Source organism: Stegostoma tigrinum, chromosome 6 (genome assembly GCF_030684315.1).
Source record: "Stegostoma tigrinum isolate sSteTig4 chromosome 6, sSteTig4.hap1, whole genome shotgun sequence".
NCBI classification, from domain to species: Eukaryota; Metazoa; Chordata; class Chondrichthyes; order Orectolobiformes; family Stegostomatidae; genus Stegostoma; species Stegostoma tigrinum.
The window spans coordinates 94,046,274-94,064,133 of NC_081359.1; the positions used below are offsets into that span (position 1 = coordinate 94,046,274).

The 17,860-nt window shown below is 43.7% G+C and overlaps 1 protein-coding gene across 1 annotated transcript in view; it reads left to right on the forward strand.

The window, feature by feature from the left end:
* Nucleotides 1-17,860, forward strand: part of LOC125453100 (von Willebrand factor A domain-containing protein 3B-like) — a 133,414-nt gene that overhangs the window by 57,638 nt on the left and 57,916 nt on the right. The window contains exons 11-15 of the mRNA XM_048532201.2: nucleotides 1,668-1,806; nucleotides 5,000-5,131; nucleotides 8,906-9,004; nucleotides 13,212-13,394; nucleotides 15,631-15,764. Of these exons, the coding sequence (XP_048388158.1) occupies nucleotides 1,668-1,806; nucleotides 5,000-5,131; nucleotides 8,906-9,004; nucleotides 13,212-13,394; nucleotides 15,631-15,764 (687 nt within the window). The remainder of the gene's footprint in view (nucleotides 1-1,667; nucleotides 1,807-4,999; nucleotides 5,132-8,905; nucleotides 9,005-13,211; nucleotides 13,395-15,630; nucleotides 15,765-17,860) is intronic.

A 17,860-nucleotide genomic window follows, 5' to 3' on the forward strand; every position in this document is an offset into this window, starting at 1 on the left:
CAGTGTTGGGACCACAACTTTTCACTTTACACATTAACAGTCTAGATGAAGGAACTGTGGGCATTCTGGCTAAGTCTGCAGGTGACACAAAGATAGGTGGAAGGACAGGTAGTATTGAGGAGGTGGTGAGGCTTCAGAAGGATTTGGGCAGGTTAAGAGAGTCAGCAAAGAAGTGGCAGATGGAGTACAACGTGGGAAAGTGTGAGGTCAGGCACTTGGTAAGAAGACTAAAAGCATGGACTATTTTCTAAATGGGGAGAAAATTCCGAAGTCTCAAGTGCAAAGAGACTTGGGAGTTCTAGTCCAGGATTCTCTCAAGGTAAACTTGCAGGTTGAGTCAGTAGTCAGGAAGGCACATGCAGTGTAATAGAACATAGAACATAGAACATAGAACAGTTAGCACTTATTTTGAGAGAACTTGAATATAAAAGTAGGGATATACTGCTGAGGCTCTATAAGGCCCTGTACAGGCCACATTTGGAATATTGTGTGCAGTGTTGGGCCCCATATCTCTAGAAGGGTGCACTGACCATGGAGCAGGTTCAGAGGAGGTTCATGAGAACGATCCCAGGAATGAAAAGCTTAACATATGAGGAACGTTTGAGGACTCTAGGACCATCTTCATTGAGTTTAGAAGGATGAGCGGGGCATCTAATTGAAGCTTACAGAATACTGAATAGCCTGGACAGAGTGAATGTTAGGAAAATATTTCCATTAGTAGGAGAGATTAGGACCCAAGGTCATGGCCTTAGAGTAAAAGGAAGACCTTTTAGAACCGAGATAAGGAGAGACTACTTCAGCCAGAGAGTGGTGAATCTATGAAATTCACTGCCACAGAAGGCTGTGGAGGCCAGGTCATTGAGTATATTTAAGACTGAGATAGATAGGTTCTTAATGATCAAGGGGATCAAGGGTTACGGGGAAAGAGTGGGAGAATGGGGTTGAAGACCTTATCAGCCATGATTGAATGGTGGAGCAGACTTGATGGGCCGAATGTCCTAATTTCTGCTCCTATGTTTTATGGTCTTCTGGTCATACTCCAGGCATCACTTATAAGATTACAATTTATGATTTTTAGTAGTAATTTTGGCTCATAGCTTAGTAAAGCTTGCCAGTTTTGTTTTCAAGTGGCCTAATTTCTTTAGGCCTCCGTCTGTTTGCCAAATTGACCTATTCTGCCAAGCATCACAAGTACAGACCTACCTAGGAGCTCTTAAATATTGTCAAATTTTGTTTTCTCCCCACTCCAGCACACACCTGGGGTAGTCTACTGAAATAAAAAAGGAAATTTTGTACTAGTGTGTGTTCTCATTCTACCATAGTTGCACGTTGAATAATCATTGTCTTTGCTGTACATAAAGATGCCATGGCTAACTGAATCATTCAGGATGATGATGACTCACACCCATACTGGCAGTTGTACACTTAGCTTATAAGTTGATTCCAGCTTTTGAAGGGATTTCTCAAGGTGCCAAAGATGAATGTATCCATCAATGTCTACAGTACTTGATATAGAAACTTGGTACTCTTTGTATCCAAGCTTGTATGGACTAGCAGTGTTCATCATGTTCATCAGTGTACCTCAGTAAATAAATCTGGATCGTGTTATAGATTTATAAAGCTCTTTCGTATTGAAGAATTCCTCTGTTTTCATTCTTTGTTCACAGAATTGACTGGCTTCAGCAGGGGAGTAGGGAGCTGTTTGGGACCATAATTGAGAATCAGATTTACTTCCTCATTGACACCTCTCAATCCATGGAAGATAAGCTGGAGTTGGTGCAAAGGAAGATCTTTCAACTCATGCAGGTTTATAACTAAGAAGTTCAGACTTTTAGGATATTCTCTTTCTGTGTTAAGGAGCTTTCTAATGAGCTACAAATTATTAGTTCAATGATTTGACACAGTGTAATATCTCATGACAAATCCTTTAAACGTTGATTTAATGTGGTGAGACTTGCTGCCTGATCAACATTTTTCCATTCTATAACCCGAGAGGCATTGAAGGTGCTAGCTTTTAAGGAGATTTGTATTGCAAATCATTTGCTGCAACAAATCACTTTACTAATTACTAGTTCTGGCCTATTAAGGCCGTGTTCCCAGGAATTGTTTAGCAAATTTGTGGCAGCACGGTGGCTCAGAGGTTAGCACTGCTGCCTCACAGCACCAGGGACCCAGGTTTGATTCCAGCCTCGCGTGACTGTGTGGAGTTTGCACATTCTCCCTGTGTCTGCGTTGGTTTTCTCCGGGTGCTCCGTTTTCCTCCTACAGTCCAAAGATGTGCAGCTTAGGTGGATTGGCCATGCTAAATTGCCCATTGTGTTCAGAGATGTGTAGGTTAGGTGAGTTATGGGCTAGGATGAGATGCTGTGAGGTTCATTGTGGACTTGTTGGGCTGAAGGTCCCGTTTCCACACTGTAGGAATTCTGTGAATTTCTGGAGGAAATTCAAGAGCAGCTACACACTAGTTATCACCTCATTATAAGGCCGTCATTCACTATATAAAAAGTGAACGTACTGTGATTGATATAAGTGACTTGTTCTAATGCAATGCCAGTAGAAAAACTTACTCCAAGCACACAAGCCTTTATAATTTTGGCACTGATCGCTAAAGGAATGAAGTGTAAAAGTAGCGAAGTGTTGCTACATCCGTACAGGGCATTAGTGAAACCACACCTGGAATAATGCGTATAGTTTTGATCCCCTTACTTGAGGATGGATGGAGTTCCATTGGAGGCTGTTCAGAGGAGGTTCATTAGATTGATTCCAGAGATGAGGGGTTTGTCTTATGAAGACAGTTTGACCAGTTTAGGCTTGTACTCGCTGGAGCTTAGAAGAATGAAAGGAAAGCTAATTGGGGTTTGTAAGATGCAAAAGGGGGATTGACAAAGCAGGTGCAGAAAAGATGTTTCCTCATGTGGGGCAACATGGAACAAGAGGTCAGAGTTTTAGCATAAGGGGTAGCAAACTTAAAACTGAGATGAGAAGAAACTACTTCTGTCAAAGGTCATGAATCTGTGGAATTCAGTATTCCAGAGTGGGGTGGATGTGCCTTCTGTTGTCTATGAGCAGAATCTTACGGGCACCTGAGAGATGTGGGCTATTGAGAAGTTGTGGCAGAATCACACATCAAGTCCAGCGAGGACCACCAGGAGGCACGCCTTGCATTTTTACTTTGAGCTGTGAGGCAAGTTTCTCCCTACGAATCAAAAACAGAAGTTGCTGGGAAAGCTCAGCACATCTGGCAGCATTTGTGAAGAAAAGAATCAGAGTTAACGGTTCAGGTCCGGTAACCCTTCCTCAGTTCAGCTTATTAACATTGAGCTTCCTTTCTTACCATACATGCCAAACGAGCTAGGTGTGGAGAATTCTTGACATGGAAGACAGAGCAGGTATCTGGCAATGCCAGCTCACCTCTTGCTCCAAAGGACCTCCATGTCAGACACCAGAAATCATCATTTCAGGGCATGCTCCATTGGCACCAATCACAAGCGCCCAATGTCCGTGGACTTTGGCATCTGAGATGTGCAAGCCTCTAAGATCCCTACTTACAGGATACTCCTGGACTTCAGTGATGCACCTTGGGCTGTATTGGCAACTGTTATTGTAATACTGCATCATGAATCTCCTCTGAACAGCCTCCAATGGAACTCCATCCATCCTCAAGTAAGGGGATCAAAACTATACGCATTATTCCAGGTGTGGTTTCACTAATGCCTTGTACGGATGCAGCAACACTTCGCTACTGATCTGTGATGAATCATGAATCAGCTCAGGGACGCACACCCAGCTCATGGCCCAGACCAAGCTGCAGCTCCGGGCTCTTTACTCACTGTCATAGCACTCACTCAGTCCTAGCCTACCTTGATCCTCACTGCATCCTGCCTTATATTACCTTGTCTTGGCTTTACGTGCTTTGGTCCCTCAGCTAACCTGTAAGGCTCACCTTGCTGGTGTCATGGGTGCTCATCAGTTCTGGGAAATCCTGGCAGCGGTTAGTTGGCCTGGGGAACGTGCATGGTAAGATGCAGATAGAATTGACGAGAATGATGCCTTTGGGATGGGCAGATAGTTAATAATTTGAGAGACAGTAGGAACTGCAGATGCTGGAGAATCTGAGATAAGAAGGTGCAGAGCTGGATGAACACAGCAGGCCAAGCAGCATCAGAGGAGCAGGAAAGCTGACGTTTTGGACCTAGACCTTTCTTCAGAAATCATTTGAGTTTGCTAAGGAACAGTGAGAAAACTGACTGGGCCTCACACACTCCAAAAACTTAGCCAAAAACTATGCCTTTCACTTTATTGTGCCTGTCTTCTGCTTGATACTGTGTCTTCTTTGATTCGTTCACTGGATGAGGGCATTGCTGGTGAGACAGCATTTATTACCCATCCTTAGTTGAGAGTCAACCACTTTGCTGTGGGTCTGAAGTCACATAGAGGCTACATCAGGTGAGGATGGCAGTTTCCTTCTATAAAGGACATAAGTGAACCACATGGGATTTTCCCCAGCAAACAGCAACAGATTCATGGTCAGGATGAGATTCTTAACTCTAGATATTCATTGACTTAAAATTCCACCATCTGCCATGGCGGGATTTGAACCTAGAATGTTATCTTGGTCCCTGGATTAATGCCACTAAACCGTTGCCTCCCTGCTGAAGTCCTGTGAATGCCTGGGGCTGAAATTCGATCTGGAAGGTAATGCACACCTACTGCCTCAAATTCAGCATATCCTTTTATATTTCGCTTGATCTTTGGTAAGGGTATTAAACTGGTTGTGAACATGCGAGCAGATATTCCGTGTTGCTGCCAAAGAAAATGTCCACCCCGTTGGACATTAATGTTGGAATCACTGAGTTTTGGAATGTGAGTCTGAAGCTCCCAATTCATGAAGAATTGAATGGAACCATCATGCCTCCAACATGCTGAGGTATATATGGTGTAAAATAATGTGGGTTTGTGTCCTTTGAAACATATTTACTGGTAAATTTGCTATATTCAGGAACAGCTTCGACACAAGACCAAATTCAATTTTGTGAAGTTTGACTCCAGAGCTGATCCCTGGCAGGAGAAGCTGGCAGAAGTAAATGAAAATAACCTGGAAAAGGCATGGTCGTGGGTTAAAGGCCTCCAGGTAAACACATTTGCAAAAATGGTAAACATTCACCTCATCCAAAGCCCAACAGTGGGTCCCTATTCTGAAGAAGAGCCATATCAAACTCGAAAACATTAACTCTTTCTCTCTATCTTTTCAGATGCAGCCAGACCTGCAGTCTGTCCTGCATTTTCTGTTTATATATCAGGCTTCCAGTATCCACAGCTCTTTGCTTTTATTCATATGTATCATGTCATTCAGTTTAACTTCAGTGATGTAGAATCTCAAAGAAACAGGAGAGGATTAATTGTCATGTACAAATGTAGGTTCATAGGGACAGACAGCATAGATTTGTTAAGGGAAAGTCATATAACTAACTTCCTGGAGTATTTTGAGCCAATAAGGACAATGCTATTGGCAGGGCACACATGAACTTCCAGAAGTTATTCAATCCAGTGCTACATTACAGACCTATTAGCAAAGTTAAAGATCGTGGAATACAAAGGAGAGTGTACTGCAGATACAAAATTTGCTGAGTTATGGGAAATAGGAAGCAATTGCTTATGGATACTTTTTGGGTGGGAGGAAGATTTGTAGTAGAGATCCCCACTGATCGATATTGGGATCTTTGCCTTTCCTGGTATATTTAATGACCTAGATCTTGGTGTGCAGGACACAGTTTCAAAGTTGTGGATGATAGAAAACTTGGAAGCCTTGTAAGCTATGAGGAGGATGGTATAAATCTTGAAAGGAAATAGACAGGTTGATGGAGTTGCCAGATAGGAGGCAGATGAAGTTCGATTTAGTTAAGTATGAAGTGATTTATTTTGGTGGAAAGAATATGGAGAGAGAATGTAAAGTAAAGGAGGTGCAGGAGGAAAAAGGGCTTGGTTGTATATACGCATTGTTCACTAAAGGTGGAGAGAGTAGTTTATAAAGCAGACAGTATAATAGGTTGTGTCAGTGATGATGGGAACTGCAGATGCTGGAGAATCCAAGATAACGAAATGTGAGGCTGGACGAACACAGCAGGCCCAGCAGCATCTCAGGAGCACAAAAGCTGACGTTTCGGGCCTAGACCCTTCATCAGAGAGGGTCTAGCTTTTGTGCTCCTGAGATGCTGCTGGGCCTGCTGTGTTTGTCCAGCCTCACATTTCATTATCTAGTATAATAGGTTTTATTGATAGCGGAGCACGGTACAAGATCGAGAAGATCATGCTGAACTTGTATAAGTTGGATCTTAGCTGGAGATCTTGTGGACAGTTCTGGATGCCTCATTTCAGGGTGGATGTGACTGCATTGGAGAGTGTGAAGAAGATATTTACAAGAATGTTTCCAGGGATAAGACATTTCAGTTATGAGGATAGCTTGAAGAAGTTGTGATTTTCTTAGTTGGAAAGGAAAACGCTTAGACAAAATTTTTCAAAATCATGAGGGATCTAGGCAGAGATGATAGGGAGAAACTGTTCCTGCTCATAAAAGAATTGAGAACAGGAAGGCATAAATTTAAAGCAATTTGGCAAATGAAGCAAATGAAAAGCAAGGAAAAGCTTTTTTACGCAAACCTGGTAAGCACTGCCTGGAAGTGTGGCAGAGGCAGGTTTGATTGAGGCATTCGAGGTGAATTTGAGGGGCATTTGATGATTATATGAATGGAAAAAAATGTGCAAGAGTATGGGGAAAAGGCAGGAGAATGGTGCAAAGCCTTATACTCATTTAGTGAGCAGTTGTATAGTGATGGGCTGAAAGGTCTCTACACTGTAACAGTTCTGTGATTCTATGCTTATTTTGTGGGTTTCAGCACATTTGGGACTTGAGTGATGAGAAGTGATTTGTGCTGTAATAGACTATCTGATGTGTTAACTGTTAGTGCAGAACAAATCCTGTGCACATATAACAATTTAAATACTTCCTTGGCTGTTTCAAGTTGGCCTCCCACTTGTCTCTTGAGATTAGTTGTTAGAGCTGTTCTGTTCTGAAACTCTGTCATTTTCTCTCTGAGGTGGCTAATTTCCTCCCTTTTGTTATGACTCTTTTCCAGTCTTGAACCAACTATTCTATTAAATGATCTGTTTCTAAATCCCTGCTCACACTTCCAGTTAACTAGGATAGGGAGCTTTGTGTCACAACCAGTGACAAGTGACTTGAATTCAGATATTAATAATTTGTTCCAAGACTACATGGAGATAAATGTTCAATTCTGATTCTTCACCTTTTTATTGAGCCAGTGCTGTTTAAATTAACCTAACTTGTGCCTCAGTCACATATCTTTTGGATTGTTAAAGTTGTTTGAAACATTTGAATCCTGTGATATTTTCCTAATTCATTCACGGATAATTGCGTACACTTATTCTTGATTACATTGAAGATGTATTTTCCAACATGTGGCAACTATTACTTAGCAACTGGCTATTACCATATAACTGATACTGCCGTACATAAAGTATTCAGATTCTGTGTTTGAAGTTGTACGATGATTAAAATGCTTACTCTTCATTAATGAAACATTTTTTCAATTGTTCCTTCATTAATATTTTCGATGATAACATTTAGTTTATATTTTATTGCTAGTATTTTTTATTAAATGAGGTGTCGACAGTAACTGTCATGAGGTCATGCAGCTAGCTTTAAACTGGGCAAAGCGTATGATTTGACTGGCAGGGCAGATGTGTTTTTGTTATTTGATGTTTTGTGTGGTTTCATAGATGATTGACCCATCAGTATCAGAATTAATTGAAGGGATTAATAAGGAAGCATCAGAAAGCACACTTTCCAGTTAACGAACTGAAATTGTTCCCACAATTGGTGTGCAGTGCAGTGTTTATTTTTATTTTAGCTGAAAAGTGAATATAGTGTTAATTCTGAAATGTACAGAATCCAGTTTTCTTCCTATCTCTCGTGAAAGTGCTGACCTTAATTGACAGGCAGTTCTACAAGTTCTGACAAATTGATCGTTTGTTGACTGCTGGCAGACAATTTCCTTGATCCTAACCTCAGCTCACTTCCACACGTGCATGTTCCAGCTGATGATGCTGGATAGCAATTGTCGGATTCTCAGGTTATTTTCCCTGCACCTTGTCTGGCATCTTGTATAATTGAAGTTCGGATTTAGACCAGCTAATTTAGCCTATAGCAAAGATCACACTTTTTTTTTAAGAAAGATGGAAATGAAGTTGAGTTGCTTGACCCTTGTAGCCATACTCACAGTCTGAGTAAAACCCAGAAGCTACAGTTGAGATATGATTGCAACAACATGTTTTAACATTGTGAATTCTCTATCTCAGTGCTGCCACCCTGGGGTTGGTCAAAAATTACACAATACCAGATTTTGGTCTAACAGGTTTATTTGAAAACACTAGCTTTTGTAGCATTGCTCCTTTTATCAGGTGTAGTGAGAGAGGCATCTGTGTCTTGATGGCTGATAAACTACACCAGATGAAAGAGCAATGTTCCAAAAGCTAGTGTTTTCAAATAAACCAATTGGACTATGACCTGGTGTCTTTGATTTTTGACCCTGTCCAACCCTGTCCAATACTGACACCTCCACACCTTGAGGATGCATTTGAGAATAGGTGCTTGCTTTGAGAATATAACTTACTCTTATATACGTGGGTTTAATCAATAAATGGCTCTGATTCTGCTGAAGTAATTTTGGTGGAAAGTGCAGGTAACTTGGTGCTTTCACTTCGCTGAACCCGGCGGTGGAACGATCTCTTGAGTCATGCTTTATATGAATTAATGTAATTGTGGTATTGTCAAATTTCAATTGCTTTTTAAGAAATTCAGGTTGAGCAATACAGTATTTCTGTACAGGTTGGGGGTTCCACAAACACTTTGGAAGCTATACGACTTGCTCTTGCTGATGGTGGCACTCAAGCTGTTTACCTCCTCACTGATGGAAGACCTGACCAGGTATGATGCTGCACAGAAAAATTACCTCAATACCATATTCATTGAATAAAGCCTAAAGGTGTTAACATTGCCTCAAAATGAGTGACTTTGTTATTACAATTCCACTGGAGTTTGGAACAATGAGAGGAAATGTGCAAGATCCAGAATTCTGTTCCCAAGCTGGATGTAGAAATGATGTTTCCTCTTGTGGGTGAATGGAGAGCTAGAGGTTGTTCTTTCAGGATAGAGATGAAGGTAATGTTTTTCTGTCATAGGCTGTGTAGCTTTTGAACTCTGTCTCAGAAGGTATTAGACATGGGGTCATAGAATCCCTACAGTGTGGAAACAGGCCCTTCAGCCCAACAAGTCCACACTGATGCTCTGTCATTCCACCCAGACCCATCCACCTAATCTACATCTACACATCCCCAAACACTACGAGCAATTTAGCACTGCCAATCCATCTAGCCTGTGCATCTTTGGAATGTGAAAGGAACCCAGAGCACCCTGAGGACGAGGACACCCAGACATGCGCACACGCACGTAGTGCAAGCTCCGTATAGACAGTTGCCCAAGGGTGGAATCAAGCCCGAGTCCCTGGTGCTGTGAGGCAGCAGCACTAATTACTGAGAGGTCAGTGCTAACCACTGAGCCCCTTGAATATTTTTAAGGCATTAGTAGATAGGTCCTTATTAGTCAAGGGAATCAAAGGTTACCTGGGATAGTTGGAAATGTGAATTCCAAAACACAAACAGATCAACAATGAGAGATTGAATGGCCTACTGCTGGTCCTATTTGGTATGTTCATAGGTCTTTCACAGCATTTCAGTTGAATGTCACTTATCTTCAGTTGAGAATATCAAATGTCAGTAAGAGAAAGTACTACCAGTGGTTCCTCATGAGTGTGCAGTTTTGAGCTCTGATTATACTGTTTCAGTTTTGAGCTCTGATTGCACTGTTTCAGTTTTGAGCTCTGATTGCACTGTTTCAGTTTTGAGCTCTGATTGCACTGTTTCAGTTTTGAGCTCTGATTGTACTGTTTCAGTATTGATTGTTAGTCTGAAAGGCGAAGCCTGTTTCATTAGATCATGACTAAATATCCACATCCATTTCACTTTCCCAATCTGTCCCCGTATCCTTTGACTCCTTTACTGCCCAAAAATATATATCAATCTCAGTTTTGAATAGACAGTTACTGAGTATATGTTCGTAGCATTGTGGTAGAAAGTTCCAATGATTCATAGCCTTCTGAGTGAAGACATTTCCCTTCATCCCATTCCAAAACATCTGACATCTTATTCTGAGACCGTGATCCCCAGTTCCCAACTTGCAGCAAATAGAAACAGCCTCTCACTGTGTCAAATGTAGCAAGAATGGCCATGCTGGAGTCAGAGATAACACAGTGTGGAGCTGGAGGAACACAGCAGGCCAGGCAGCATCAGAGGAGCAGGAAAGTTGACATTTCAGGTCGGGACCCTTCTTCAGAAATGTGGAGGGGGAAGTGAGCTGGGAAATAAATAGGGAGAGGAGGGGTGGGTCTGGGAAAGGTAGGCGGGATAGTGACAAGTGAATGCAGGAAGGGAGTGGTGGGGATTGGTAGGGAGTGAGGTCTTTCAGCCTCTTGAGCCTGCTCTACCACTCATTGGCTGACCTGATTGTAACCTCAAATCCCTGCCCCATAAAACCTTTCAACCCCCTTTGCTCAACAATGATCTACCCACCTTGGTCTTAAATATGCTCAACGAATCTGCTTCCAACACATGTTGAAGATGAGAGTTCCACAGATTCTGAGTGAAAAGATTTTGCATCATTTGTGTTTTGCTCTAGACAGACATAAAGTGGGGATTAAATATTTTAAATCAAGGTCCGTTTCATCTCGGAGGCTTCTCACTGGATCTGGTGCTCTTCCTGCAGGAGCAGTTTGGATCACCAGTGCAATCATTGAGTGGCATCAAGCATCCGTTGACTACTGTGTTCCTGGTTCATCAATATAAAACAATACACCCCAGCGCATCAGGAAACAAGAGGCTCTGACCACACCAATCTCTTGGGACAATTTAGGTTGAAGGGCAGAAAGGGCTGATGGGAGATTTCCAGCCTACAGCAGCAGCTTGTCAATCAGACTCATTACCGAAGTCAATTGACTCAGTTGAATGGAGCTGGGTGGCTGATTACTTTCTTTAGTGTGGCAGCAGTGCCCCTACCTCTGGACCAGGAGGTCCAGATTCAATCCCAGTGCAAGAAAACTCTGAACTGATTGATTAAAAAGTATCTGGAGCTGTGTGGCTGTCCCATATCCTTGGAAGGCAGCCCACAATCCCTGTCAGCAGCCTCTCAGTGGGGGCAGGAAGGGATCCCTTGCCCTCAGATGCTTAGTGCCTGAACAAGGGAACTGGCATTGGGAAAGGGGCAGGAAACTGAAAGAGCAGTCCTTTGCCTCTGACTGTCGACCAGCTCATCCCACCTGTGATCACCTCTCCGCAAACTCACCCCTCCCACATCCCAGCTCCTGCACTCACCCTTAGTTTGTGAGGAGAGGGGAATGAACCTGTTCATCGTTTCTAGATGTCACCCCTCAGACTGAAGGTAATGAGCAAATGATATCCTTTGATTTGCCTGCAGTTCTCAATGAGTGCATCTTCTATTACTGGGCACCCCAAGCCCCAGGGAAGACCCGATGGTGGCAAATGAAGTACTTGGAAACTAGGTTCCATTAACCTACCCATAGAACTTATGGGCTCTCCCCATGGGTTCCCGACCATTAAATGAGACCCAGACAGCTTGACAAAGTCCTGGTCAATGCCACATTTGAGAGTTATTCCTGCTTGTTCAGTTAAATTAAATAGAATACTGTTGAATATGTGTAGATGCACACTAACTGAAAAGTAGACTCACTCTTCCTTTAAATAGAGGGCTCTCAAGTTAACATAGAACATAGAACATAGAACATAGAACAGTACAGCACAGAACAGGCCCTTCAGCCCACAATGTTGTGCCGACCATTGATCCTCATGTATGCACCCTCAAATTTCTGTGACCATATACATGTCCAGCAGTCTCTTAAATGACCCCAATGACCTTGCTTCCACAACTGCTGCTGGCAACGCATTCCATGCTCTCACAACTCTCTGCGTAAAGAACCTGCCTCTGACATCCCCTCTATACTTTCCACCAACCAGCTTAAAACTATGACCCCTTGTGCTAGCCATTTCTGCCCTGGGAAATAGTCTCTGGCTATCAACTCTATCTATGCCTCTCATTATCTTGTATACCTCAATTAGGACCCCTCTCCTCCTCCTTTTCTCCAATGAAAAGAGACCGAGCTCAGTCAACCTCTCTTCATAAGATAAGCCCTCCAGTCCAGGCAGCATCCTGGTAAACCTCCTCTGAATCCTCTCCAAAGCATCCACATCTTGGCCTCCGCTCCAGGGCTGGTTCCACGTGCAGGCCTCCGCTCTGGGGCTGGTTCCACGTGCAGACCTCCAATCTGGGGCTTGTTCCACGTGCACGCCTCCGCACTGGAACTGATTCCCTGTGCATGCCTCCGCTCCGGGGCTGGTTCCCCGCGCAGGCCTCCGCTCCGGGGCTGCTTCCGCTCCGGGGCTGGTTCCCCGCGCAGGCCTCCGCTCCGGGGCTGGTTCCCCGCGCAGGCCTCCGCTCCGGGGCTGGTTCCCCGCGCAGGCCTCCGCTCCGGGGCTGGTTCCCCGCGCAGGCCTCCGCTCCGGGGCTGGTTCCCCGCGCAGGCCTCCGCTCCGGGGCTGGTTCCCCGCGCAGGCCTCCGCTCCGGGGCTGGTTCCCCGCGCAGGCCTCCGCTCCGGGGCTGGTTCCCCGCGCAGGCCTCCGCTCCGGGGCTGGTTCCCCGCGCAGGCCTCCGCTCCGGGGCTGGTTCCCCGCGCAGGCCTCCGCTCCGGGACTGGTTCCACGTGTAGGCCTCTGCTCCGGGCCTGATTCCCTACACCAGCCTCCGCTCCAGCACTGATTCCACGTGCAGGCCTCCATTCTGGGACTGGTTCCCCGTGTAGGCCTCCGCTCCAGGACTGCTTCCACGTTGAGGCCTTCACTCCGGGGCTGGTTCCCCGTGTAGGCCTCTGCTCCGGGACTGATTCCCCGTGCAGGCCTCTGCTCCGGGACTGATTCCCCGTGCAATTTTTAAGGTAACACTTTTTTATTTTGACTGGTCATTTAAATTAACAATTAATTTTGCTTTATATTTTATTATCAAATACAGCATCCAAAAACCATTATTGCTCAGGTACAGCTCATCTGCCTTGTCCCTATTCATTGCATTGCATTTAACTGCAACGATGCTGAAGCCAATGAGTTCTTATATGAGTTGTCTGAGAAGACAGGTGGACGGTTTCATTGCTTTAACAGTGGTTTGGCAGTGCCTACTAACCCTCTGCCATTTGAGGTAAGGAGTTTCCAATACTTGAAGTGAAGAAAACTATTTCAAATCCTTCAGAAACTCTATAGCAAGAGGATAAAATGTATTTTGATACCTCTTGTGATATTATATTTAATAACTCACATTTTTTGGCATTAAATGCTTGAAGGTGCTTCACAGGAATTGATTAAACTAAAGCAAAATACTGTGTATGCTGGCAACCTAGGATGAAAAACAAATTTAGCAGCATCTGTGGAGAGAGAGAGAGCGAGAGAGTTTTTAGATTAGATTAGATTAGATTCCCTACAGTGTGGAAACAGGCCCTTCGGCCCAACAAGTCCACACCGACCCACACAGCATCCACCCCACTATAGCCCACACACCCCTGAACACTACGGGCAATTTAGCATGGCCGATCCACCTAGCCTGCGCATCTTTGGACCGTGGGAGGAAACCGGAGCACCCGGAGGAAACCCATGCAGACACGGGGAGAATGTGCAAACTCCACACAGACAGTCACCCAAGGCTGGAATCGAATCCAGGTCCCTGGCACTGCGAGGCTGCAGTGCTAACCACTGGGCCACCGTACCGCCCCAAAATGGGCAAAATCTCCCACATCTCCTGGGAGTGGGTATCCGCAGGGGAGGGGACTAGGGAATTGTATACGTGGCCCCAAATCAACTTCCCAATGCTTGGATAAAACAACAGTGTTCATTTCTTGGAGTTTGAAGGAGTCTCAAGCTTTGGGAAGTATTGGGAAATCCATGCATTCGTACCTCAAAAGCAGTCTCACCACAACTAAATGCACATTTCTGTTGTGCAACAGACAAGTTCTGTGTACTTGCTGGAGGTCGAGTGATGAGCAGCTATCCTCTCAGCCTTGGGGAGCATTGATTGATCTTTGACAGGCCAAGATTGAGATCAGGCCATGAGGCAAAATGTATCTGTGCACAGCTGACCAGGGAAGGAGGGAGGCATGGGTAGAGATATATGAGGCAGGGAGGGAAGTATACAGGGAGGCTAGCCTGAAGCATGGTGGGATGGAAGGGGTTCAGGAACATGGAGAGGAGGAGGGATGTCCCAAATATCATAGGTGAGGGTATAATGTTTCTGGTCGGAGAATGGGCTTCTTGGACAGAGTTGGTTGGAAAGACGTAATGGATAATAAGATGGCTCAGCGTGGACGTACAGATGGTAACAGGTGACAGGTTTCTGCCTTTCTCCTCAGCTGCACCATTGGCCATGCTCTTCACTAATGCCTATCTAATTGGCAGACTTCCTGTCTCAATGCCAACAGTTTCACCACTACGAGAAGCTTCCATCTCACATTAGAGTTGAGACCTTTTCTTCATTCATTCACAGAATGTGGGCATTGCTGACTAAGCCGTCTTTTGTTGCCCATCCCTAATTGCTGCTTGAACTGAGTGACTCACTACGGCCACTTCAGAGAGCAATTCAAATATTCATACAATGATAAGCCAGGAACCAGATAGAAAAGAATGAAACTGGAGTTTAACTCTACAGCTATGTCCTTCATCTGCCCACAATGAAGTGGGCTACTAAAAGGTTGCATTACACTGGGGCCTGCCGTGGACATTATTACTTTGTTCACTCCAGGAAATCTCCAAGGTCCTGCCATAGGAAAGGCCACGATTTAATATGCTAACGATAAATCAATGTTTTGAAGAAAGAAATATGAAACACAAAATAGAGGTTAATCATCAGAAAGCTGTTAGAAAGAGCATCGAGGAAGCTTGGGAACCAGATTTATAAAGCCTATATGTCAGCTATCATCTTCATCATAGCATTTCTAAAACTGGATGGTTTGCTATTCTGTTTTGCTTTCGTTAATGTTGCCTTCACATTGCTGTAAATTCACCATGTTAGTAAGGTAATGAGTGATCTATTTTGGTAATTAATTTTCCAATATGTTCAAAAATTAGAGGATTTTTATTTATTTGCAGAACTTGCTGTCTAAATGATCCAAGCTGTTATTATAATTATTATGTTCTGTCAAGATACATCCATAGAAAATCAGACTAATTCTTATGCACAAGTGTATAAGAAGGAGAATGGGATCAATCATGTTTTTTTAATCAGTGGGATTGTTATTCAAGTAGGTACTTTTTTGTGTTTAATTGTAACTAATGGCAAATCAAAGTACTTGTTTAATGCCAATCTCTTCATTTCATAATACATCTGAATTTTCTTTAGTCAACAGTGGTCCTTATTTTGATTAACTGAATTAATTTGAATTGTTCAGAGTGAAGATATCTCCCTTTTGAAGAAAGAAATGGAGAAGGGAAGAAATGATTTGGAGAAAGTAGAAAAGCTGCATGCTGAATGTGTAATGTTGGACTGGTATCACAATGGTGATGAAATTGGTCCAAAGCACGAGTAAGTTCAAATTCCTGACACCAACCTTTGTCACAGTTGTGCTTTGTGTTAAATGGGCCTTTGAGAATCGAAATGAGCTCCCCAGAGTTAACATTTCGAGTCCAGTGACCCTTTTTCAGTTTCTGGAAAAGCTCAGCAGGTCCTGGCAGCATCTGTGAAGAATAAAATCAGGATTTACATTTCAGGTCCGGTGATCCTTCCTCAGAATGCCACTGGATCCAAAATGTTAACTCTGACTTTTTCTTCACAAATTTTGCCAGACCTGATGAGCTTTTCCAGCAACTTCTGCTTTTGATCGTGATCTAGAACATCCACAGTTCTTTTGGTTTTTATTTTTCAGTTCCTGTTCCTTTAGTTGGAAATATTAACTCTGCTTTGTGTCCACAGATGCTGCCAGATCTGCTGAGTTTCTCCAGCAATTTCTGTTTTTCTTTCACATTTCCAGCATCTGCAGTGCGTTGTTTTAAGCTGTTTAATATAATTTACCCTGCTTCATGAAGACACTAATAAAGGGAAGCAAAGTGATTAAAATGAATTGCAGAAATATTATAGAGTTAACATTTCGGGTCCGATGACCCTTCCGTAGTTCTGAGGAAGGGTCACAGGACCTGAAACGTTAACTCTGTTTTTACCTTCACAGATGCTGCCAGACCTGCTGAGCTTTTCCAGCAACATTGTTTTGTCCCTAATTTACAGCATTTGCAGTTTTTTCAGTTTTTACAGAAATATTGTCCCTCGGCAACTTTGTGTGATTACAGTGTAACAGGTTTACGAACACATCAAAATTGTGAAAATGAGCAGGCTGCAGTGTATTTAACAGGGGCAGATTAATGTTGCATCATTATCCCCAACTGTTCGGTAGAGCGCCATTATCCAGTTGCTTATGCCATTGTTTGTAGTTCCTTGGTATACCACATTCTATAGTGATCATATTGAGGTCAGCTGGGTGAACCTTATAGAATATGAGTTCCCTGATTGGGGATGTTAATCTGGCCCAGGAGAGTCAGAGGTTCTGTTCACTCTGAGAGCTGGGTCTGAGGGAGCTAGATCAGTGTCAAGGACTCTCCACATGGAGATAAAGGGTGACTTGGTGAGGAGATTCTAGCCTCTGTGGAGTTTTTACAGGTTTGTGTATTACAGTAGGAACATAGGAACAGGAGTAGGCCATTCAGCCCCTTGATCCTATTCCATCCTTCAATGAGATCCTGGCTGATCTGTGGCCTACTTCCACGTGTCTGCCTCTGGCCCACATTGATCAATAACTTTGCTTAACAAACATTTATCGATCCCAGATATAAAATTAACATGCAATCAAGCATTCACTGCCGTATGTGGAAAAGAGTTCTACCTGTTTTGTGCAGAAGTGCATCCTAACGTCTCTCCTGAATGGCCTGGCCCTAATTCTCTGACTATGATACCTAGTTGTAGAATCCCAAACCAGTGGAAATAGTTTAAAATTGTCTACCCTGACTTGCCTGCCTGTTAATATCTTGGAGGCTTTAATCAGATCACCCCTTGACTTTCTAAACTCTAGAGAAAACAGACAAAATTTGCAGAATCTCTCCTCAATACTTAACCCCTGAAGTCCAAGTATCTTTCTTGTGAACCTATGTTGTACACCCTGCAACGTCAATATGTCCTTCCTAAGCTGTGGTGCCCAGATCTGTTCATAGTACTCCATGGGGTCTAACCAGGGTTTTGTGTAACTGCTGCATGACCTCTGTGTCCTTTCACTGCAGTCCTCCACGTATGAAGGCCAGCATTCCATTAGCTTTCGTGAACATTTTCTCCAAGCGTTCATGACATTTTTAAAGATATATATGTGTGAACACCCGTGTCTCTTTGGGCATCCGGCTGTGAGAGATTACAGCAACGGCAGTGGGGGTTTGAAGCCTTGTGAGCAATGATGAAGTCTGGCGTGCCCGGGCTGGCCTTAGTCCAGTGTGGGTGAAAGAATGCCCAGCACGGGGAGATCGAGCCCAGGAGTATCTGCAAGCCCATGGCTTGAGAAAGGGCTGTAATGTTTGATCATTTCATTTCTTTATTTTTCTACTTTTCTGCTAAGAAGACTGTAGTGCTGAACTTAAACTCATTTC